Below are 25,434 nucleotides of genomic sequence, written 5' to 3' on the forward strand. Positions count from 1 at the left end.
TAGTCAAGCATGGGCGGATGGGGCCATGTGCATATCTGGTACACCCGCTACCAAGAGTACATAAAGGTTTATGTACTCTTGCCGCTACTCACTACATGACGTATGAAGTTTGGATTTCGTTGCGGCACTGATTTGTGCTGAGAAAGATCACGAGTTGCACACACTGGGGGGTTATGGACTCTTGGTCTTATGTACATTTATTTTTAAGACGCACGTTATTTCCGACGTGACGCGCAATTTCACGTCAAATTTGGCGTAAAACTCCAAATTTCGACGTGAGCTAGCTGCAGGTCACAGAGACCTGCACACACACACGCACATACACACACACACACACACACATACGAGCACGCACACACACACGCCTTCACAGGTGACTGAAAACTGAGAAACCAGCAACAGTTCTGGGATGTGGAGTGGTGGTGAGAAAGAAAGAGATGATCATACGGAGAAAGAAAATCAGAGGCTAACGCTATCAGAGATGATTGTTAGTTGTTACGTACCAAGAAGTATGAGCAACGCCACTAAAGGTATACGTGGTACTGGCAACAGCGCACAAATGTATACCTGTTAGTACTTATAGAGGACTGCAAGACTGTCCACAAGAATGGTGACAACAGTGCCAGCAGAAGGGAGAAGAAAAGAGGACGAACTTACTTAGCCATGCGGCAAACTACTGGGAGCGCTCACGCCGAGCTAGAACGGTGGAGAACATCAGTAGAAGCCGATGCGTGCTCACATATTCGCATTGTCTGGCGTAGCAGCCAAGACACATACGAGAGAGCAGCTACTAGCAAAGGTTCTGGGATGTGGAGTGGCGACGAGAAAGAAAGAGATGATAATACAGACGGACAAAGTCAGACGCTAACGCTATCAGCTACAACCTTAGCCATGGGGCAAACTACTGGGAGCGCTCGCGCCGAGCTAGAACGGCGGAGAACAGTACTAGAAAGTAGAAGCCTGCAATTGCAGGCGTATTAGAATTGTCCGGCGTAATAGCCAAGACATTACGAGACAGAAGAGCCAAAGCGCACGAGAGCCGTGCCAGATAAATGCCAGAAGCTAGCATGAAGAAAAGGTTCCGAAAATGGCCTTCCGACCTTAAACTAACTTGGTCAGGTGGTAGTAGGTATGACATCACACTGACATCATCATTACTATAATAAAAGAACTAGCCAGGGACTAGCCATTGACTTAAACAAGATTATTAAAAAGTCGAAGTGAACAGATCACTTCTTATAGGATTAAAAAGCTATAGAGATTCGGACGTAGCATCAGCCAGTCTTCATATTGGATGTTCATTTTAAAACCAATACACGGAGAAAGCTTCTCCTCACACGAGAATGCCCTGTTGGCCCTGGTGTAGCCTGCTGCTGCTGATGATGTTGCTGCTGCTGGTGGTGGAGTCTGTTGAGAATGTATCTCCAGCTATTAGGATGACATGCTAGCCAACAGAGAGAGAAAATCACTGTGATGTGGCTAAGAGACGTTCACGGAGACCTGGCTGCTTGAACGGAGACCGGACCGCCTGAACGGAGACCGGGCTGCCTGAACAGAGACCTGGCTGCCTGAACGGAGACCTGGCTGCCTGAACAGCGCAGTGAAGTGACGACGATCATGGAGGCCAGACTGCCTGAACAGCGTAGTACGTAGTGACGAAGCATACCCACTGACGCTATCGATGCAGCAGGTGCAGGCAGTGTTGACGGCGGGCTACGCTGGGCGGACAGCTAGATACTTGCACGCCGTGTGCCAAGCCAGGAGAACATGCGGCGGGGACTGTTCGGGTGCATTGCCACGGATATTGGCGGCGCACAGCTCATCAAAGCGCGAGTTGCTCAGACGATCGTCCTGAAACCGGGGGGGGGGGGGGGGGGGGGGGGCTGTGATAGGCAGCACCCAGGCTGTGTGTTGGCTGTGACTGGGCAGCCCGTAGCCATGTTAGATGTGCTGCTGGGGTTGAGATGCTGCTCTGTAAGCAGCTAGTAGTGGTATGCCTACTGTTCGGTTAGAATCGGGTAGCAGGGGTGAGGTGCTGAGCGCTGCATCTCCACGGCCGTGTGTACAGCTCGCGTCAGCTTATAATCTAAGAGAGAGGTGATATTGAACGAGCCGCTGCCGTCACTCGCTTGCATTACTAGTGTGTGTGTGTGTGTGTGTGTGTGTGTGTGTGTGTGTGTGTGTGTGTGTGTGTGTGTGTGTGTGCATATTTTCAGCGGAACGTGGCGCATTCACTACTGGAGACTATTATGACTTGATACTAAGTCTTGGTTTGGCGGGGAATTGCTCACGCAGACTGAGCAGTTAGAGATGGTTGTTATCTAAGCAGTTACAGTAATTTCAGCTGACGTGAGAAGAGAGGGGGAAGGGGGGGGGGGGGGCACAATTCACAAACTGAAGATGCTGGAATTTGTTTCTTTGGTTCGTACTTCCAGTTTGTTTAGACAGCAAACTGCTACCAGGACAGTGAGTAGTATTCGAGCGTTGAAGCCAGCCGACCCAACATTGGCGGCAAGAACTACGTACGCCCTGATGTAACTGAGGTGGTGGCAGATAGCAGGCAGCAGAACCGAGAAACGTTTAAACTCCACTCAGCACTGAAGGCGTCAAAGTACTGGAAAAGGCTGACAGCGACATTAGCCGGAGCATCAGTTCTCTTCAGGGTGTGGACGAAGTCAAGGTTTGCGTAGAGCAAGGAAGACATGACACTGCATCCTTGACACTGTGGAAGAGGATATTCTTGATCTGCAGGACAGATAGAACAATGTCATACGGAACAAGAACACGAAAAGAGACAGAACTCAGTCACAGGAGCTACAGCTACAAAGTCACTGCTTGCTTGTTGAAAACGCTGAAGCGCTCAAGAAAAAACCTTCTCTTTGTGCGTTGCGTGATTGGGAAATGATGGCTTGAACCACCGCCATAAGTGTATTCGGTTCCTACAATCTAATGCTCTTTACTACCTTGCTATTGTACTTCCTAAGCTGGTTATGTTTCTCAACGCAATTGTATAGCCGGTGGTAACGCGGACGTGCAAACTTTACTTTTTATTGTGAAGAAACTCCCGTTTGGATTTGCGAAATAAAAACCAACATCATCATCATCATCATCATCATCATCGGCAGCATTATGTACTTTGCCTGTGTAGCTAGGGTGGGAAGAGATGTTTTAAACCCGGGAAAATGGACATAGTTTACCGTAGCAAAGCGCTCTTCGCGCCACGATGCGAGATGCACTTTCGTACACGCTAGAGGTGACAGTGCATGGGGTCAATGCGTACTGGCCAGCAGATCTTGCACAAGGTGGTGGTGGTGGTGGTGGTGGGGGGGGGGGGGGGGGGAGGGGGGGGGGGGGGTGCTGCTGACTTTACGGTAGACCAACCTGTAGTTTATCCTCGCGATTGGTGTGCATCGACGACAGGAAACGGAACTCGTCTGTCAGTCCAAGGCACTCTTTGACGTGCTGTGAAAAGAAAGGAAAACGAGAATAGCCACAGCATGAAGTACTTCAATCGTGAAATGTCAGACACCAAACACGAATAGGCACGACTAAAGAGCACTCTGAGCATAGTACTGTAAAAGCCATTATTCTAACTCTGGCGCATATATAACCATTTCCCAAAAGTGACTAGTTTACGTGTACCAAAGGTAACGATTCTCACTCATTCTCAACGCTCAATAGGACAGTATATGCATTGATTTCTGTATAACGATTTCTATTTTAACGACAGATTTCTCCTCGTTAACTTGTAGAGTTAGCACTTCGTTATAATATTATATGGCTTTTACAGTATTCAAAGAATCAGTCGGGGAAGTGAACTGCCTGAAAAGAGAGAAAAAATGCCAATCCCACCAACAAGTGCGGCCAAGTTGCAGGCCAGATTCGAAAACAACACTCCATAATTATACTAAGCCAAACCCTTGTTGCAAGATACTAATGTGAGAGAAATCACGGCTAACAAGAAACAATTCCATGTTACCATTGAGCATGCACACTGTACGCTCAGATAAGCAGCTGCACAGAACATCCATCAGACCACGCCTTACCTCTGGAGAGACAAAGTCTTCGGCCGCCTTCACACAACTGTTCAGATTCTGTACCTATAGCATTCGGACAGACCATGACAATGGAGAAAAGCAACATACATACCAGTAGTAAGACAAGACAGGAGAAAAGCACACGTCATATTGCAAGTTTCTCTCTCCCTCCCCGTCTCTCTCTCCGTTTCTCTCTCCGTCTCTCTCTCTCTGTCTGTCTCTGTCTCTGTCTCTCTCTCTGTATGTCTGTCTGTCTGTCTGTCTGTCTGTCTGTCTGTCTGTCTGTCTGTCTGTCTGCCTGCCTGTCTGTCTCTCTGTCTCCCTCTCTCTGTCTGTCTGTCTGTCGGTCTGTCTGTCTGCCGGTCTGTCTGTCTGTCTGTCTGTCTGTCTCCCTCTCTCTGTCTGTCTGTCTATCGGTCTCTGTGTCTCTCTCTGTCGCTCCGTATCTCTCTCTCTCTCTCTCTCTCTCTCTCTCTCTCTCTCTCTCTCTCTCTCTCTCTCTCTCTCTCTCTCTCTCTCCACACTCCCTATACACTTTAAGCCCCATTATAGGCTATGTAGTTCTTATGCTTCTATAATACAGTCAAACCTCATTAGTACGAACGCTGATAAGGTGAACTTTCCTTTAGCATGAACTAGGGTCAATCCTATGGTTGGCCAGGCATCATATCAAGTCAAAATTATTCGTTAACGACAAACTCCTGTACGGCAAACTTTCGTGAAGACGAACAAATTTCTAGCGTGAAGACGAACAAAATCAGCGTGTAGTACGAACTTTCGGTCCCCGTAGGTGCGCTGGCTGTAGTTTTTTTTCCGATAGTCGAGGCCTCTTGTACTGGCAAAACATGTTACAAGACGGAGGACATGCTGTCATGAATTCATTGTACATTGTACTTACCTGTTGCTGGGTTATGTTATGAAAAAAATGTTTTACATTTGCCACAGCATGCACCTTCACATAAATACAAGTCGTATGATATGCATATCATTTTTTGTCAGGTCTGGATAAGAGGAACTCCGGATAAGACAAACAAATTGTCCGGTCCCTTGAAGTTCTTCCTAACGAGGTTCGACTGTATTTAGAAGTCATGTGGATCAACCAGAGTGCAGCAGTGTGGAGTGATCTACCAGATATATTGTCGCTGCTGCTGCTGCTGCTGTTGTTGTTGTTGTGATCTAACACGTACGCATATATGCGTACACACATACATGTGTACACGCAAGCACACACACACACACACACACACACACACACACACACACACACACACACACACACACACACACACACACACACACACACACACACACACACACACACACACACACACACACACATGAACAAACAAGCCAACAAACGCACGCACACGCACACACACACGCGCGCGCGCACACGCACGCGTGCGCACACACACACACACACACAGAAGAGCACAATGCACCCCTACCTGGTGAGGAGCGCCAGCCGGAATGAAGACGGCATCGCCCAGACACTGCACAATCTCCCAGCCCTCGATTCCCTCCTCGTCCTTCAGGCGCTGGCGTAGAGTTGCATCCAGATAGATATTCTGAGAAGGTAAACATTAGAGGTGCAGTAGAATAGTATAAGAAGTGAGTTTCTAAGCAAAAGAACTCGTGATCAAACAGCGCCTACACCTTGAAAAGCATGAATCAACAGTGCAAGTACGTTTCACCTCAGTTGAATAGCTACAGGCACACCGCGAGGAGACAGAGCTGAGACGCCGTCCGGTGTGGACTCATCAGTGCAGCACAGAGAAATGCGGTCAAAACATAGTGACGGGTATCTGATTATCTGTGCATGTATTAGGGGTCGTCCATAAATATCGAACTTTTTTCACAAAACGAAATAATTTCGTTATGGGGTGGGAGGGGGTTGACCAATTTCGTTTCAGAAAACATTGATTCATGTACATGGCCGTTGTACATGCATGTATGTCAACATTTTTTTCGTTCTGAGGGGGAGGGAGGGAGGGGTTGAGTCTAAACTAAAATAATTCGTTTAGTGAAAAAAGTTCGATATTTACGGACGGCCCCTTACTTTTTTTTTCAACTGCCAAGCCTCTTATACGGGCAAAATAAACACAATTACGAGTGCAACCTCAACAGCACCGGAAGAAAAACGAGCAAAAAATGGCTGTGAAGACAGTCGAGAGAGCAAAAAATTAATGGCTGTGAAAACCCTTACTCAGATATGATTGTAGTACTGTAAAAAGCAGAACTTTTCGGTGGTGTAATATTTTCGGTATTCTCCAAAATCGGCGGTTCGGCGGAGGGAAATTTTCGGTAAACCCATATTCCAGGTAAGCGTACTAGTACTATACCCACATTTTCGGTGCGTTTTATTTTCGGTAAAAATTTCGGCACCAAAGTTACCGAAAATAAAACACAACCGAAAATTTCTGCTTTTACAGTACTCTGATCTAGTCTGTTTGCAGAGCTAAAGGTCTATACTCAAGTCATTGTCGAGTGTACCATATGCACATACACACACTGTGCATACCGACAACTGTAACCCTACCTGGTCATGAATAGGGTCCAACATGAGCTCCTGGCGGTTGCAGAACTCTCTGCTGAGGAACTTGCGGATCCTCTCCTTGTCACTGGCAGGATAGATGTGCCAGAGGGCACCCTGAAAGTAGTGTGCACGCAAGAATGTAAATCGTAGGCAAGTGGGACAGAGAGAGAGAGAGAAAGAGAGAGAGAGAGAGAGAGAGAGAGAGAGAGAGAGAGAGAGAGAGAGAGAGAGAGAGAGAGAGAGAGAGATAGAGAGAGAAAGAGAGAGAGAGAGAGAGAGAGAGAGAGAGAGAGAGAGAGAGAGAGAGAGAGAGAGAGAGAGAGATGAGAGAGAGAGAATAAAAAGAGAGGGGGGTGAAGCACACACACAGACACACACACACACATTCAAGATATCTAGCATGGCCTTTGAAGGACAAAGGCGCAATGCCCAACTCATGGTATCGTTCAAGCTAAACTATGTAGAGAAAGCAGGGGCAAGACAGGCGCGGAGCATCGCCGTTGGAGGTGGTCCGGCCGGGGGGTCTCCCGGGAAAATTTTTATTTAGGGTGGAAAATCCTGCATTCTGGGAACTTTTGGCATTGTGTTAAAAAAAAAGTGGTCCGGCTTTGCTGCGCCCCTGCAAGAATGACAACAATTACTTTGTTCGTCAAGAGCAGGTTTTCCAATTTCAGAAAGAAAAACAAAAACGTCAATGACATTAGAAACAGGTCTTTACCGGCTTGCTTTGCGCGCAGTGTATGCGCACTGACTCCTCCTGGCGACTAACAATGCCCTGGATAATGCTGAGCTCTGCAGGAAATACACACACATACCGACAACAGAAGACAGTCAGCGTAGCCAGGCAGTCAACAGCCTTTCAACCACTGTAATGGAATAACCTCTCTACACCCGTGTACCATAATACGATACTACAATGTACTCTGTTCTACCATGCATGTACTGCCGACTTGTGTGCAAGTGCACATGATGCTGTAACTTGGATGCACCTGCACACACGGTTTGGGATGTTTTTTTGATTTGTTGTTCTTTCTTATGGTCTCGAGTTTAAAGGAAATGGAATCCTTGGACAATGCAGTAGCTAAAATCCTGCCAATGTTACAATACATTCACACAGCTACTGCAGAATGCAACATACTAGTTGATATCCAGCCCTGCCCTAGCTCCCCCGCACTTCTCTTACTTTTCAGTTCCCCTTTCATTCTTTTTCTCTCTCCCCTCTATTACCGCCATGGCTGGCTATCGCCCACATCACCTTTTCATTGGCTAGTGCCACGTGATTGTGAATAAATAAAAAATAAATAAAATAAAATAAAATTTAGTTACTTTCTTATTCTACATAATGTACCAGTAAATAGTCTTATTCTCCCCACCACACATACGGCATGGCCACCGGTGTAGACAAACTGCACAATTCCAGAGTGCATCGCATACCCCACTGCATCGCATGCCCCACTGCATCGCATACCCCACTGCATCGCATACCCCACTGCATCGCATACCCCACTGCATCACATACCCCACTGCATCGCATGCCCCACTGCATCGCATGCCCCACTGCATCGCATACCCCACTGCATCGCATACCCCACTGCATCGCATACCCCACTGCATCGCATACCCCACTGCATCACATACCCCACTGCATCGCATACCCCACTGCATCGCATGCCCCACTGCATCGCATGCCCCACTGCATCGCATACCCCACTGCATCGCATACCCCACTGCATCGCATACCCCACTGCATCACATACCCCACTGCATCGCATGCCCCACTGCATCGCATGCCCCACTGCATCGCATGCCCCACTGCATCGCATACCCCACTGCATCGCATACCCCACTGCATCGCATACCCCACTGCATCGCATACCCCACTGCATCACATACCCCACTGCATCGCATACCCCACTGCATCGCATACCCCACTGCATCGCATGCCCCACTGCATCGCATGCCCCACTGCATCGCATACCCCACTGCATCGCATGCCCCACTGCATCGCATGCCCCACTGCATCGCATACCCCACTGCATCGCATGCCCCACTGCAACCATTAACAACAGCAACAGGATAACTGTCCAGCAGTTCTTGGCATCACGATTGCCACATGAGTGGCCCCCAGGTCACCAGACAATAGCCCCAGCAACTCTTCACCACTATCAAAAAAAACTCACGATTCGCATCAGACTAGGCTGGAATCAACTACACTGATGCGGAACCAACTACATAACTATAATGCCATTAGTGGCATTACAGTCACCCCCCCCCCCCCCCCCCCCCCCCCCCCGCGCGCACGCGCGAGCATGCCCTCACTCACCTTCTTCTCGATACTTGCATGCCAGTGCATTCTTCTGAAAGTTGCAAAAAGGAACACAGCACGAAAGGTCAACAGCCCATCCCAACTCTATTGTCTCAAGGCAGTATCACGTGTTTAAGGTGGTGAGAAAGAAATCGTGCCGCAATTCCACGGCAGAGAAGAGAGAAAAAGCAACAAATTCAACAGAAGACGGGAGAAAACGATGCAACGCCTGCAACGGGAGATACGATATGTTTGAAGTTTGACAAAAGCACTTAAGGAAACTGAGACCACTGCGCCTAGCTAGGCTCTTACCGGATCAGCAGTGGGCTCTGTCACATCCACCTGAACAAGGACAAGAAATGAGCAGGCAGAAAAAATGAGCAGGGATATGCAGACATGAATGCCTGCATGCACGCGCGCACCTTGACCTTTCGACGTACTTTGACGCCCATGGCCGGAGGCGATGATAGCGATGCTACAACAGGAGAAATAGGAACTTGTGCTGGGATGGCACCATTCAACAGCTTGCAAGGCCCATGAAGAACTGACCGCCATTATTTAGCCAGGCCTACACCACACAGTTATTTGAAATGGGGGGTTTTCTGGGCATTGAATCCCTACTTTTTCGTCTTTTTTCTTCTTCTTTTTCCCGCACAAATATCACACCACATACTCGCTGTTGGTAAAGACCCAGGAGAATGAAAGAAAAGTCAGGAAGAGACTTAGAAAAGAGAATAAAGACAACTGTGTGGCCATAATGTAAATTTCCTACAATAGTGACAATTCTTTAGAACTTCTGCCCACATACCAGGACATTTACAGCATCTGATATGTCCAAGTGCAGATTAGTCGTGGACTGCAGTAAGGTAGTACCTGTGCAAGAGAAAGGACAACAATGATGATGAAAATGACGACGGCGACAAAACAACAGCAACAGCAACAGAAACAACAACGACGACAACGACGACGACAACGACAACAACAACATCAACAACATCAACATCAACATCAACATCAACAACAACAACAACAACAACAACAACAACAACAACAACAACAACAACAACAACAACAACAACATCAACAACAACAACAACAACAACAACAACAACAACAACAACAACAACAACACAGTGCACGGTCAAAACCTGAGTGTGGCAATCGTCCTAGTCCAGGGTCTACATGGTCTACAGACAGCTAGGCGGTCAAACTGTACGCTGAATACTGGTCTGATGAGTGAGATGATGACCGGTTTCTACTGGAAGATGATCTCAGTGACCTGTGTACAGTGTGCATGTACGCCACCACCAGCAACACTACATCAACCGGGGAGTCGCAAAATACCATCGTACGACTCCCTGAAATCAACATGTCCCATACCTCGTACACGTATTTAGGTGAACACCTAGCTACATTGCGCCCTGCACAGTTGTAGCTGGTTTGCAAGGCCCAACACCTGTTTTGATGTCCTGCCAACTAACCTTTAGCCGTGCACACTATTTTAAAGTCTCTGGATGCACACGCACGCACGCACGCACGCACGCACACACACACACACACACACATTCATGTACAAACACTTACACATGCACACACCTTCACTGATACACACACACAGAACAAATGTGTAATATGAAGAGTACTAGTCAATGTTGCACACGTACCATAAGCAATGTACATCTTCGGGCCAAGATCAGGCTTGACATAGCCACTTGGTAACCTGCAAGATAGCACAACACAGAGAGTAAACCCACACGATAATAAGCCACAGCCTCGTCTTCAGGTGTCGGCCAGAGAGCTTCAGTGTGTTCAATTGATCAATAAGTTACGCTGGAATTGCTTGTAAGTCGCACCCATTTCTTCAACTTTGGGTTCGGTGTATGAAGGTGCGACTTATACTGGAGGAAGACCACCAGTACACCAGGACTGCATTTAGGGGATCCCACGAGCGGTCGGCTTAGACAGGCTTTACTGTAGTTACTGACAATGCTCCTAAACTTCTACTTCTACACCCAGTCCATGCTGGTCTTGGCCTGCCCTGCCCTACCTGGCACTCAAGTTGAATACACCGTCGTGATGTGTGTAGCGCTGGAATGGCAGACACGCCATCAAATCTTGGTAGCTGTCAAGTGAAAAGCAAGAGAAGAAGACAAACCAACGCACACGCGCATGCACACAATAGTTAATTCACAGTACATCACCAGGTGAAGCAGACAGCAGCCTGGGAGGAGAGGAGAGTGGGGGAGAGTGAGAGAGAGAGAGAGAGAGAGAGAGAGAGAGAGAGAGAGAGAGAGAGAGAGAGAGAGAGAGAGAGAGAGAGAGAGAGAGAGAGAGAGAGAGAGAGAGAGAGAGAGAGAGAGAGAGAGAGAACATAACATCAATACCATCGCACATGCATATTATACAGATACAGGCATGCATATAGTAACCTCGTTAGGAAGAACTTCAAGGGACCGAACAAATTGTTTGTCTTTAATATCCGGAGTTCCTCTTATCCAGACCTGACGAAAAAGGATTATGCATATCATATGGATTGTATTTATGTGAAGGTGCATGCTGTGGCAAATGTAAACATTTTTTTCATAACATAACCCAGCAACAGACATCATCAGTGTTCATCCTAATGAGGTTCGACTGTATTATAAAAGCATAAGAACTACTGTATAAGCATAAGAACTACTGTATAAGCAGAAAATTTCGTCGGTCAATAATTTCGTCCAACTCCAAAGAAAGGGAGTTCGTCCGGTTGTAAATTTCGTCTATGGATCATAAGAGTGTATTGAAAAGCTGGGCAAATCAATATTAGTCCGGCATTTAATTTTGTCCAACAGCTCGTTGGACGAAAAAGACGAAATTAAATTCCAGACGAATATTTCTGCTTGTACAGTATATAGCCTATAATGGGGCTTAAAGTGTATGGGGAGTGTGGGAGAGAGAGATACGGAGAGACACAGAGAGACACAGAGACCGACAGACAGACAGACAGACAGAGAGAGGGAGACAGAGGGAGACAGACAGACAGACAGATAGACAGACAGACAGACAGACAGACAGACAGAGATGGGAGGTGGCAGAGAAGAAGAAATCTGCCATATGATATTGCTATACATGCACTTACTGTCGAGGCATGACATTGCAGAACTCAGTCTTGCTAGGCCAATCCTGAACAACAGAATGACGACAGTGACAGCAGACGCAACGGCAAAAATGATGTGAGGATGTGCAAGAAAGAAACTGAAATCTAATCACTCAGTTAACTGGTGTTATATTTGCAAGTATGTGAAAATGTTAATGTGGAAACATGGTGTTTGAAGACAGGCGGTTTGTAAGAGTAGAACATGGGTGTATGTGGTTGTGTATGGGATTGTGTATGGGATTGTGTATGGGATTGTGTATGGGGTTGTGTATGGGATTGTGTATGGGATTGTGTATGGGATTGTGTATGGGATTGTGTATGGGATTGTGTATGGGGTTGTGTATGGGGTTGTGTATGGGATTGTGTATGGGGTTGTGTATGGGGTTGTTGATGGGGTTGTGTATGGGGTTGTGTATGGGATTGTGTATGGGGTTGTGTATGGGGTTGTGTATGGGATTGTGTATGGGATTGTGTATGGGGTTGTGTATGGGATTGTGTATGGGATTGTGTATGGGATTGTGTATGGGATTGTGTATGGGGTTGTGTATGGGGTTGTGTATGGGATTGTGTATGGGGTTGTGTATGGGATTGTGTATGGGATTGTGTATGGGATTGTGTATGGGATTGTGTATGGGATTGTGTATGGGGTTGTGTATGGGGTTGTGTATGGGTTGTTGATGGGGTTGTGTATGGGATTGTGTATGGGTTGTTGATGGGGTTGTGTATGGGTTTGTGTATGGGGTTGTTGATGGGGTTGTGTATGGGTTGTTGATGGGATTGTGTATGGGATTGTGTATGGGTTGTTGATGGGGTTGTGTATGGGATTATGTATGGGTTGTTGATGGGGTTGTGTATGGGTTTGTGTATGGGTTGTTGATGGGGTTGTGTATGGGATTGTGTATGGGTTGTTGATGGGATTGTGTATGGGATTGTGTATGGGTTGTTGATGGGGTTGTGTATGGGATTGTGTATGGGTTGTTGATGGGGTTGTGTACGGGGGTTGTGTACGGGGGTTGTGTATGGGATTGTTTATGGGAGTTACTTGTACTGTCACAGGAGATGATATGCAGTATCTTGTGTGCGCACACAATCAGCACTGGCGCTGAGCAAAGACTCAGCCAAAGAGTCCAGCACGTGACATGGCGGCGATCAGGCATGAACACAGTGTGTGGCTGTGCTCCTGCCCAATATCGCGAGTCTCATGTTGAAATAGAATGTCCAGCGGGGACAGCAAGATGGTGTCCACGTGCATGCAACGCACCTTGAGCTTGTAGAGCGGTGGGTATGCCGGCGGCGGCTGTTCGACATTCATCTCCATGCTGGTCAGACGAGCTGCATACAACAACCGCAGCATTCCAGGACAGAAGCAGGACAGACGACAACGAGATCAGACTTAGCTACACCCAAGTAACTGTTGGAATTCAATACCTGGATCACGTGGACATGTAAATCTGCACGAGAGTTCTACTCTGACTCCTCTAAAATGCTCTCAAACCAGGATTCAAATGTACAAAACCTCCAAACTTTCCAAAGACATAAAGTGCAATAAACACACAGAAGCACATGTGTGCATACACATACACATACACATTCACACACGCACACGCACGCACGCATGCACACACACACACACACACACACACACACACACATACACACACACACTTACGTATTGACACACACGTGCACACACACGTGCACACACACACATGCACACACGACTTACCGTCCATGCTGCTGTAGCCACGCCAGAATTCGCCGACAGAAGAGAGTGTTGCTGGCTTACCAGTGCAGCTCACGATGTCAACCAGTGGGCTTGCACCATCTGTGAATCATACACACATACACGCACGCACACACACGCACACACACGCACACACGCACACACACGCACACACACACACACACACACACACACACGCACATACATACACAGAGACAGACAGACGGACAGACACACAGACACACACACACCCACACACACATATGCACACACGCGCACGCGCGCACACACACATACACACACACAAAGTGCACAGATTAGGCAACCACCATGATCATAGCCACATACTACAACGTAGCTACTTCAGTACATGTAGTGCACAGAATACACAGGGGCAAACACAGCAACAAATACACAGGTATGCATGTACAAAAAAAGCACGCCAAAGCAAAGGTTTGGCTGAACACACAATCCAGCCATTGCAAGTGCAAAGAATGTGAATCTCTGGCGTTACGCACAGGAGCATAGTGTCTTTGCCACATGTACTTCCCCAGTGCAACCACCCAGAGCCAGTGTATGGGGAGAGAAAGACCCCCGAACATGAGAATGCGCAGAGGTGATGGTGCTTCTAAGAGTTACAGTAGTAGGTTAAGCACTACACTGTACTATCACCATTACGTCACACTGCACACATATATACGTACTTCCAAGTAACTACAACACATGCTGCATCATAACAAGCGTGATGGGTCCCGTGGACAAGCTGCAAAATCACTCGACTGACAACATGATGTCCTCCTAGTGAAAACAGTCTCACCAGTGCGACTCGCACAATCCTACTGAAGTACAGACCATGCAAGCAAAGTGAAGTCTGAACGTACATGTAATAACACAAAAACTACTTCATGAAGAGCAGCATGCCTGCGCACAAACAGTGTTGCCAATCTGACTCACACAATCCTACAGACCATGCAAACAAAGTGAAGTCTAAACGTAATACAAGTAATCACAAAACCACTTCACGGAGAGCAGCATACCTGCGCCCTCGGCGAGGCCTTGAGGTGTCCATTGCTCCTGGAGCTTCTTGTGGCAACCGGCCACAACGACGGGCTAAACACAGAAACATGCCATGGACACCAGAAACAGCAATAGCAATGACTACAACATGTACCAGGATGGAGGACCATGACGGCGACAACAAAGCATGTGCCAAGAAGATTCCACACTCAAAGGAATACATGTACAAGTACTGTAACATCAGGCGCTGAAAAACATCCAGACTAGAGACGCCCGCCGTGCACTGCAAAGAAACCTGGGCTCTCGCAGTAGCCTTCACCTGTCACCACCGAACTGAGCACGCTAGTGTTGGTAGTGCTAACTAAGGACTGTACAGTTCAGCGTAGATAATGTTAGCTAAGGAGTCTGTACAGCCTAGTGTTGATAGTGCTAGCTAAGGACTGTCTTTACAGTCTAGGGATAGTACCGTAGTGTTAGCTAAGGACTACACAGTCCAGCGTAGACAGTGCTAGCTCAGGACTATACAGTCCAGCGTAGACAGTGCTAGCTCAGGACTATACAGTCCAGCGTAGACAGTGCTAGCTCAGGACTATACAGTCCAGCGTAGACAGTGCTAGCTCAGGACTATACAGTCCAGCGTAGACAGTGCTAGCTCAGGACTATACAATCCAGCGTAGATAGTAGTGCTAGCTTAGGACTGTAATGTTACGGCCTAGCGTTGGTAGGGCTATACAGCCAGGGTCACCACAGTCATGAGGCTGTACTACTAATCGCCCATAGCTGTCTTATGTCTGTGTGCTGTGCGCTGTGCGCTGTGGAAGGCAGCTAGAGTGGGTAACGTGATTCAATTCAGAAAACCTACACATCACACATGTTTCAGCTAGTCTGGATTGAGTGTATGGACGAAAAAACAAAAAAAACAAGTGCCGTATTTAAAGGGGCACTTCGGGAATTTTTTCGGTGGTGTGTTCTCTTCATGGGGGCCTTATATGGCCCCCGAGGAATGGGGAATCGCGAAAACTAGACCCAAAAAGTCGATATACGAAGCCAGGGAGGGCCAAGTTTGTCTCCTCTTTTGATGGTTTTGATGACGTCACGTGTGATTAGTATTCAAATTCTCTGCATTTGAAGATCTTAGTTGTTTGGATTTTCTGGTGATGAAGAACGATGTTTGGTCGACATTCCCAAGCTTCACAACTGCGGACATACTCTAAGGAACCTGAAGGACCCCCTGAGGTGCCCCTGGTAGAAGCGCAGCCTGATGAGGGCCAGGAGATTGGAGCGGACGACTTCACTGGTCCTAGCACGAGGATCCCGAAATTCTCTATACGCCGTGAGGCATATGGTCAGAACAGTTTTGTAACTTTTGTTTAGACAAGGTGATGTGCAACGCATGTCAAAGGGCTGTCAATGCTAACAGCTGCAGCGCTCTCTCGACAGCGAAGGTAATCGACTGCCCTCTGCATCACCCCACATTTCTGGCAGGAACACCAATCGTTATTTCCTTGTCGACCAGTGAAGTCGTCTGCTCCAATCTCCTGGCCCTCATCACGCTGTGCTGTGCTTGGGAATGTTGACCAAACATCGTTCTTCATCACCAGAAAATCCAAACAACTAAGATCTTCAAATGCAGAGAATTTGAATACTAATCACACGTGACGTCATCAAAACCATCAAAAGAGGAGACAAACTTGGCCCTCCCTGGCTTCATATATCAACTTTTTGGGCTTAGTTTCCGTGATTCCCCATTCCTTGGGGGCCATATAAGGCCCCCATGAAGAGAACACACCACCGAAAAAATTCCCGGAGTGCCCCTTTAAAACTGACCTTTCCTTGCGCCCAATCCCGCATGAACAGCTGCAAGCAAGTATTGCGCGCGTCTCCGTCGCCACCGCTGGTCAGGAATAGCAGTGTGGAGTTCTGCAGTGGGAGGCGATAGCTGTTCGCCTCCAGAGAGAGTGGCAGTGGCGTGAGAGCGTGTATACTGTCCGTCAGCCCGTGCAGACGGTGAGCAACGTCGGTGAGGACTGCAGACAAGCCAGCGGGAGCAGAACAAGACGCAGAGCACATACAGTAAACAACCTGCCCTACTAAAACGGACGCCCTTGGTGCAGAGGAAACTGTCCCGATACGACAGGATTCCGCTTGGTCCAGGGATGCACAATCGATCCACAGCACTTTGGTGCATGACAATGTGTCCGGTGAATACAGGATTCCGCTTGCTACTGTACAGGGTGCGGAAACACATAGGTGTTAACCTACAGTCAGCCGCAGACTGCTGACTCACCACATACACTGCTGCGGAGACATGTTGTAAGAAGCAATGGAGAACACGCGCTAGATGCGTGCACTGTGGCTATCTCTCCAGGCCGGCGGGTGCACAATGCCATGCCACTGCGATACCATCTACAGTACAATGTACTGTGGCAATCGTTCTAGACCTCTAGACCGAGCGCACACTGCCATGCCACTGTGATACCATCTGTACACCTTTTCTGGACAAACTGGGGGCTCTCAAGAGCACACCTGGTGCTCTGTGCCGCTAAAAACAGTGCAGCAGCCATTTCAACTTGCAGGTCTGTACATATTCTTGTAAGCACTTGAGCACTGCGAACCCGATGGTCTATGACTAAAATATTAAAATTTTTGAACAAACAAAACAATGCCATCCCCAAGTCACAGTATGCAACTAAAGCTGCACTCCATGTCAGAGAGGGTGATGAATAGACCTAGAAAGGAGAAAGGTGTCACCGTGCTCCAGCACAAAGCCATTGGCAAAATTACAAAGACGACGACGACGACAACAACAACAACCCCCCCCCCCCCCCACTGGCTATCGTGAGAATGAAGATTTGAAACAACAACAACAACAACAACAACAACAACAACAACAACAACAACAACAACAACAACAACAACAACAACAACAACAGCAAAGTTGTAGTGCGCATCTTGGACTACTTACCGGAGCCAGGCAGGACTTGTGTTGGCATCAGGTCACCGGGCCGGTGCACCTTCTTCTTGGAGGAGCACGGCCGCCACAGGAAGCTCTTTTCGCCTACGCACAAGAGAGGAGAGGAGAACAAGAGGATTAGTGGCGGCGACGCAATCACTGCTACCAGTCACACACACACACACACACACACACACACACACACGCGCGCGCGCACACACACACACACACACACGCACGCGCACACATACTGCACTGGAGTTCTGGCGAATGACACCAATGAAATGCCCACAATACTGGTAAAGGCACGGCAACAACAGGAAGCAAACACACGTACATACGTAAGGATTTCCCAAAGGCTTTCGCCTATCAAGGGATTTTCAAACTTTCCATAACACCCAGATACTACCAAAGCTGTAAAGGATGTGATGAGAAAAAGGTGAGCAAAGAAAGGGATAAAGAAGTACTCAAGAGTAGAGCTCTGCGCTGGAAGCCTGGAACATACACGTATGTAAGCGTTCAGAACTGGGATAATAAATGAAGAAAAGTGTGCCAGAGATAAACTTCTACAGAAAACGCAATACGATGTGACGCTACATATTCAGCGGAATGCCGTTACAAGCCGGTCTCGAAGCAGATTGAGATCAACGTGGCGGCGTTTATACATTGTGGGTGACTTAGGAGATGAGGCGTCGAATTCCACCATTGCTATGACCGGACAGTGATCAGAGAATGGAGCAAGACTACTGGTATGTGTACAGTGGCGGATAGACGTTGTCTGGATAAAGTCCAAAAGTGGATTAACGTCGTGAGATGGACGGGTTCCTTGGTTTGAGTTTACTAAGGTGTTGAAGGTAGAGTTCAGGGAGCGGCCATTGCTGTCCGTTTTGTCACCTGCTTTCCATGCCGAGTGTTTAGTGTTAAAATCGCCAGTGAGAATGTGGTGGGTGCTGTCAAAGAATTGATCAGCGAGTTCAGGGTTGCGGTGACCATATCAAAGGACTGCCGTGGTGGTCGGTAAAGAACAGAGACAAATACATGTGCATTCGAGAGTTTCCCTTTAATTGTAAGCATTTCTAAACAGGAAGCCTGGATTGGTACAGAGGTGACTGAGAGTGATTCTTTTACAAGGATTGCAACTCCTCCGCCACCCAAATCTACCTTTGGCAATGTGCAGCCAGATCTGTCCCTTCGGTAGATGCTGTAACCAGGAATGTGTATAACGGAATCAGGAAGTGAAGGGTGTGGGCACATTTCCGCGAGACATAAAATATCAAGACATTCAGCTACGAGCAGAGCAGTTGGGTCGGGCACCGTACTGACCCAACTGCGGCAATTTACCAGCCTGATACGAAGTGGGCTGTACGTATTGACGTGATTACGGCAGTTTACTGCGGAGTGTGTAAACTTATGGTTTGATCTATGATCAGGTGATTATGATGATGAGTTACGTGGTGCTTCTGGAGAATCCATGGTCTCCTATGCTGCATTTCCATTCAGAAGCTGGTGTGCTGCGTCATAACTGATCGGTTTGCCGTCCACCACAATCTTAGCATAGGGCAAATAGCATTTGATGCCCTTAGCACGCAGCTGTTTGCAGAGTGGTATGGCTTGCCGGCAGTCTTTTTGCTGATTTGGTGTTAGATCATGGTTGACATACACATTTGAGCTTGAGGCCAAAGCGGCCATCCATGCTGGTAGCTTTAGTAGCTTTGTTCGTGGACACATGCACAAGTCTTGACTTTCCAGATGGCGATGTGCGGCCGATTCGTTTTGCCCGAAGTAATGGAGCATCAATGCCAGGCATCAGTGAGGCAACAAATCCGGGCAAATTCTCGTCTTCCTTTTCTGGAAGACCTGCAATCACTACGTTGTTTTGGATTTCCGTTTGCAGGTGCTCTTCATGTACGAGTTCCCGTACCACCTGAAGATCACATGGTACGGGAGACACTGACAGGGCCGCTAGGGCCTCTTCGCGTGCACGCACCAGATTGCTGCTTTAGGGATGTAACAGTGTTGTGCAACGTACTATTCAGATCCCGTAGCGTACGGCTGTCCTTTCCCAGGACCCGTACCATGTCATCTAAATCACTGAAGGCCCGCTTGATGTCCCGGACTTCAACAACAATGGCGGCCAATCTCACTTCTAATAAACCATCCATTGTCTCTCTGAAGTGCCCGATCAGCTCCAGGCTCCTCTATTGACATAATACTGTTTACACTAGGCATGTTACCTGTGGCAGACTTTTCGGCTTGGGTCTTTCTGCAATCGAGAGCTGGACTGACGAAGCTTCTCCGGAGCCGTTGTGGCTTTTGACTTTTCTATCAAACGAGATTACAGTGAGCCAATAGACCGATTATCCTGGTTACTGCTCATCCTCTGCGGGAAAACTAATTGGGTCTGTGCTATAAACGCAGAATGGGTCTTGTAGATAGCACTATCGTGAGATTCCAGTCAAAAAAACAAAAGAACGGTCAGAGCTAGAGAAAGTGCATACATGCGTAAAAAAAACAATCATTTGTGTATTGGCAAGCACGACGTGCGTGCAGCTCAATGAAATCCCATTGGATGAGTCAAGCTAGTAGTGCCCTGCACCAGTGCACAGACCAATGTTCGCAGGTCTGGGGGGCCCGCACAGCGCCCTGCACCAGTGCACCGACCAATGTTCGCAGGTCTGGGGCTGCACAGTGCCCTGCACCAATGTTCGCAGGTCTGGGGGCCCCGCACAGCGCCCTGCACCAGTGCACCGACCAATGTCCGCAGGTCTGGGGCTGCACAGCGCCCTGCACCAGTGCACAGACCAGTGTTCAGACGAAAGGGATGCGGTCACATAACTTTCGTCGTTTTACAGATCTGAGAAATACCGTAAAATTCCGTAAATAAGCCCACCCTAAATAACGCCCATGTCCGATAATAAGCCCAGTTTTAGACGGTGTACACACAAGTCCGTTTTAGCGCCCATGCCCGAAATAAGCCCAGGGCGTATTTTATTAAAAGTGGACTCAAAATGTCATCTAGTTTTCTGCCTTACCTGCTTCAGCGTCACGACGTTTTCAGCCATGCCGGTACCTGTTGTGCCTTGTACTTACCATAGCAAGTGGTTAACCTATCAAATTTGTAATTTATCGCTACATTCTTGGTTACAACAAAATTTCCAGCTGTGGTTTGATGTACCTGTACCGCGCTCAGTGTGAATGGTGGTTCACTGAAACTAGTGGGTTGCTGATAGATTGATTTTCTGCAGATTGCGTCCGAAATAACGCCCATGCCCTAAAATAAGCCCATGCCCAAATACACGCCCGTTTTTTGACGCTCTGCAAAGTATACGCCCGGGGCTTATTTACGGAATTTTACGGTAGTGTAATATCCTGAACTACCTTACCCTGTTCATTCTTGTGCTTCCAGCATGCTGCGCATACGGCAAAGCCGCATATCTGGCACACAAAGTGCACGTTGAAGATCGTTGTGGCACAAGAGTCGCACATCTCGCGGCACTTGGGACCGTATTTCCATGCAGCTGTCAGATCACACCCAGACATAGGCAGAGAGGAGGAAAGGAAAGGAGAGAGAGAGAGAGAGAGAGAGAGAGAGAGAGAGAGAGAGAGAGAGAGAGAGAGAGAGAGAGAGAGAGAGAGAGAGAGAGAGAGAGAGAGAGAGAGAGAGAGAGAGAGAGAAACATAACATCATGTTTTATAACATCGCACATGCATATTATACAGATACAGGCATGCATATAGTGAGGCATGCTCCCTCCAAAGAAGGAACACCAGCCACGCATATGAAACATTAACGGAGGAGACTCAAATATGGCTTGACTGAAACACGAGATTCTTGAACAGCGTATTCTTCAAACAAACCTAACCAGAAGCACATACGGTATGGAGTCTATCAAGTAACATCATCGGTTGAGGTACTTTGCACAGAGTGGAATGTCACACACGGGCCGGGCGTACCATTCAATGCAAAACAAACAACTATGGCGGTGACAATCACTCCAACAAACTCTACCGTTACGGTAGGTTGGTGAAATGCCGTCGGTGTGAACTCACTGGAAAGGCCCATGACGTAGCTGCTTTCCTCGCTGCAGAGACGCGAGAATGACTGCTGTATGCAGGACAGCACAAACTTTGCCTCCACGTCGGTGAAGACTGTGCCAAGACAAGACAAGACAAGGGAGAAAACAAAGAGAGGAGAGAACAGGATTGGATGGTGGCTCGGACTAACTTACACACACACACACACACACACACACACACACACACACATATACACATACACACACACACACACACACACAATTCCCTGTATTTTTGCACACAAAAAAAGATAAACGTACCAGTGACCAGAAACCGGCTTGCCCTATATTAACCGTCAGTTGCGACTTCAGTCAAGTGAGCAGTACGTAGAAACACTTTGTCACACGGATGTACTGGTGTGGCGCCGTGGTGGAGTGCACGGCACAATTGTTTCTTGACACTCTACACCTACACACCACCTACTGAAGTACAGTATGTATCGGCTATAGCGTACCCTTTTGATTTCCGTGATTTTATCACTATAACCGATTATGTGATACGATCGATTTTCTTTCTTTTTTTTCGATCGACACATGAAAGGCAAGGAAATACATGTACTTCCAGCATGGCGTTTTGACAAATGAGCATGCTGCATAGTTGACAGTGCCTGCATTTCCATAAAAAAATTCCGTTCTGTACATGTACATGTATCACTATAAAAATAAGCAACGTGAAGAAAGTAATAAAAATAGGGCCTTTGATATTATTGCTACGTGTATTGTATAGTTATCACTATAGCCGATAATAATATAGTGTGTTATGCATGTTTTGATTCTTTATTGCCATCATAATATCCGATATATCATTACATTCGATAATATAGTGATATTTTTACTGGATAAAATACGTTTTGCTTTTGATATTTCGTACCAATATCACTGCAGCCGATATATTCTTATATCCGGTCACTCAATAGCCGATACAGACTGTAGTCTGAACACCTACAGTACTCAGGTATGGTCTCTTTGCTGCAGAAAACTCTCACCTGTTGGCGCATGTCTACAATGAACACTGATGTCTTTTCACTCATTGACGGGAGCTTTCGATTTGGAGAAGGACGTAGTGACGGCTACATGTAGATCCAGTGAATATCCGGTCACTCAATAGCCGATACAGACTGTAGTCTGAACACCTACAGTACTCAGGTATGGTCTCTTTGCTGCAGGAAACTCTCACCTGTTGGCGCATGTCTGCAATGAACACTGATGTCTTTTCACTCATTGACGGGAGCTTTCGATTTGGAGAAGGACGTAGTGACGGCTACATGTAGATCCAGTGGGGAGGAAATTGTAGAATTTCGGCTCGGCACTGAAGACGAAACCGTCTTCATCACCACAATTCGGCTTCAAGTTGAGGAAGCCTAGTTTTTATGTCAATGTACCTTAGGGGCCATCCGTAAATATAGATATTTATTTAGAAACGAAAACTAGTCGTTTGGGGGGGGGGGGGGAGGGGGGGGGGGGAGAGGTTTGAGCGCCTGTTCGTTTCTCGAAAATATCGATGTACATTATGCATGCATGAGCATGTCCAGAAAAAAGACCAAAAATATCGATACTATGTACCATTTGTATGTGTTCGTTTCTCAGGGAGGGGGGAGGGGGGTTGAAGAGAAACGACTAGTTTTCGTTTCTAAATAAATATCGGTATTTACGCAAGGCCCCTTAGAGGATACCCGGTCATGCACAAATTGTGACCGTTTAAGCCCTACTTTTTACTAAACTTCTCGGGCAAAGAAGAGGATACCCGGTCATGCAAAAGTTGTGACCGTTTAAGCCCTACTTTTTACTAAACTTCTCGGGCAAAGAAGGGCAAAGAAGGGGGTGCGACTTACAATTGAGTGTGACTTCCTACGGCTCAGACCTGAAAATGGGGATGCGACTTATAATCAAGTGCCTAAAATCGGGCAAATACGGTACATATGTATATCAAAACTTAGCGGTTCACTTAAGGCTACATACCAGCACAGTTGGACGTGGGCTGGTGAATAGCCAGGACGTTCTCTGGGGCCTCGGCAGGTGCTAGGTAGCCATCCAGCTCAATGACATCGCCCTCTTGACGAAGTCTGCACGGACAGCACACCATTGATTATGCAAACGCATTGAAATAACAATTGTCAGTCAAAATCGGAGAGCAATGTCACAGCCGTTATCCAGGGCAACCCAGCAACATTCACACAACTAAAACAGTAAAATTTCAGGGCATCCTAGCAACATTCACACATTTAAGGGGCCGTTTACATGAGTAAAATAAGCCCAGGCTTATTCGCCTCGGGCTTATTTTTCAACCGTTTACGTGACGGTTGTACAGGGCTGAGTTCAGGTGAGTGACTGCGAGTTCTGCGCGCATTTTCTTTTCAAATCGCACATGAACGCAGTGGTAACTGTTCGTGTATGAAGAAATTTGAATCAAGAAGTGCCGGCTCAGGCTTCTACTGCCTTTCCAATTGTCACTTATTTTTTCGAGAAGGTGAAGGATCGGCTAGGACCTTCCGCTGAATGAAAAATCAGAAGAAAACATACCAAGAAATAAATAAAAGAGACACACTGTCCACGGCGACATCCTCTCCGTTTCACGAGGCAAAATCGAATAATACGGAAAACTCGCTTATAAGCCCAGGGCTTATATTCTTGACCGTTTACATGACAAAATAAGCCCTGGGGGTTGGATAAGCTCGGGGGTCAAGGGTAGGGCTAGTTCAGCTCAGGTGAGCTGAACAAGCCCGCCTGACCATATAAGCGCACGCTCTAAAATGACTGGGTGACAGATCGAGGCGGGCTTATTTTTCTCATGTAAACGGCCCCTAACTCAGTAAATTCCAGGTCATCCCGGCTGTCACATGCGCATTTTTGCGCAGGATTTCATCCAGCACGAGTGTACATTGAGACATTGAGAGCGATGCCATACTGGAAAATACGAAGCATATTTTGGAGATTCATCCCTCAGTTGCTGTACTCCCGCGCCTTACTTTCTGAAACCCGTGAAACAGCAGCAGACCTCCTTGATGAGCTGCTCGCGATCCCGTGGAGACGGTCGCAGTAAAGACAGGCGGAGGCATTCGTGACAGCGCTCAAACTTGGCGGACTTCTTTCTGTAAGCTACGCACGGCTCATCCTAATACAGGTGAGAAACAATCGAACAGGATACGAGCAGCAATAGCATCATTAGATGGCACGGCACAAGAGACCCAATGCACCAAAGAATCAAGCTAGCACATCGCATACGATTCCATTGCAAACTCTGCCCGGGTGGCGTGGTGCTTCTAACATGGAACTACGGTACAGCAAAGCAATGAATAGCAGCTAGCGACGGGCAAGCAAAAACGACACGGGCCAGGCCGATGCCATGGCCCACCACTGACACATCACAACACGTCACGGGGCCAGGCCGATGCCATGGCCCACCACTGACACATCACAACACGTCACTGCAGTCAGTGCATAGCCCTACACTGCAACTCTAGTCTAGAACTCCATGTCCAAAACACAGCCTTCTAGATCTGCACAATCACTGTACAGCATGACTACTGGCAGTGCCTAATGCATAATCACTGTACCGCATGACTACTGGCAGTGCCTAATGCATAATCACTGTACAACATGACAGCCGCGTAGCATGCTGGTGGCCAGGGACAACACCGCCAGCTAGTCAGG

The 25,434-nt window shown here is 47.5% G+C and overlaps 1 protein-coding gene across 2 annotated transcripts in view; it reads right to left on the reverse strand.

The window, feature by feature from the left end:
* Positions 1 to 385: 385 nt before the first annotated feature.
* The window catches only part of LOC135817740 (lysine-specific demethylase 3A-like), a 39,932-nt gene continuing 14,883 nt past the window's right edge, over positions 386 to 25,434 (reverse strand). For both annotated transcript variants that reach the window (XM_065330979.1, XM_065330978.1), the window contains exons 6-26: positions 24,750 to 24,895; positions 23,743 to 23,846; positions 21,758 to 21,856; positions 21,091 to 21,225; positions 17,720 to 17,812; positions 16,582 to 16,781; positions 14,775 to 14,847; positions 13,741 to 13,839; positions 13,276 to 13,346; positions 11,997 to 12,040; positions 10,926 to 11,000; positions 10,543 to 10,598; positions 9,687 to 9,751; positions 9,191 to 9,220; positions 8,897 to 8,930; positions 7,292 to 7,365; positions 6,577 to 6,687; positions 5,486 to 5,605; positions 4,047 to 4,100; positions 3,382 to 3,462; positions 386 to 2,745 (exon numbers count right to left, since the gene is read on the reverse strand). In XM_065330979.1, the coding sequence (XP_065187051.1) occupies positions 2,659 to 2,745; positions 3,382 to 3,462; positions 4,047 to 4,100; positions 5,486 to 5,605; positions 6,577 to 6,687; positions 7,292 to 7,365; positions 8,897 to 8,930; positions 9,191 to 9,220; positions 9,687 to 9,751; positions 10,543 to 10,598; positions 10,926 to 11,000; positions 11,997 to 12,040; positions 13,276 to 13,346; positions 13,741 to 13,839; positions 14,775 to 14,847; positions 16,582 to 16,781; positions 17,720 to 17,812; positions 21,091 to 21,225; positions 21,758 to 21,856; positions 23,743 to 23,846; positions 24,750 to 24,895 (1,851 nt within the window). In that variant the 3' untranslated portion in view covers positions 386 to 2,658. The remainder of the gene's footprint in view (positions 2,746 to 3,381; positions 3,463 to 4,046; positions 4,101 to 5,485; positions 5,606 to 6,576; positions 6,688 to 7,291; positions 7,366 to 8,896; positions 8,931 to 9,190; positions 9,221 to 9,686; positions 9,752 to 10,542; positions 10,599 to 10,925; positions 11,001 to 11,996; positions 12,041 to 13,275; positions 13,347 to 13,740; positions 13,840 to 14,774; positions 14,848 to 16,581; positions 16,782 to 17,719; positions 17,813 to 21,090; positions 21,226 to 21,757; positions 21,857 to 23,742; positions 23,847 to 24,749; positions 24,896 to 25,434) is intronic.

Source organism: Sycon ciliatum, chromosome 5, assembly GCF_964019385.1.
Source record: "Sycon ciliatum chromosome 5, ocSycCili1.1, whole genome shotgun sequence".
NCBI classification, from domain to species: domain Eukaryota; kingdom Metazoa; phylum Porifera; class Calcarea; order Leucosolenida; family Sycettidae; genus Sycon; species Sycon ciliatum.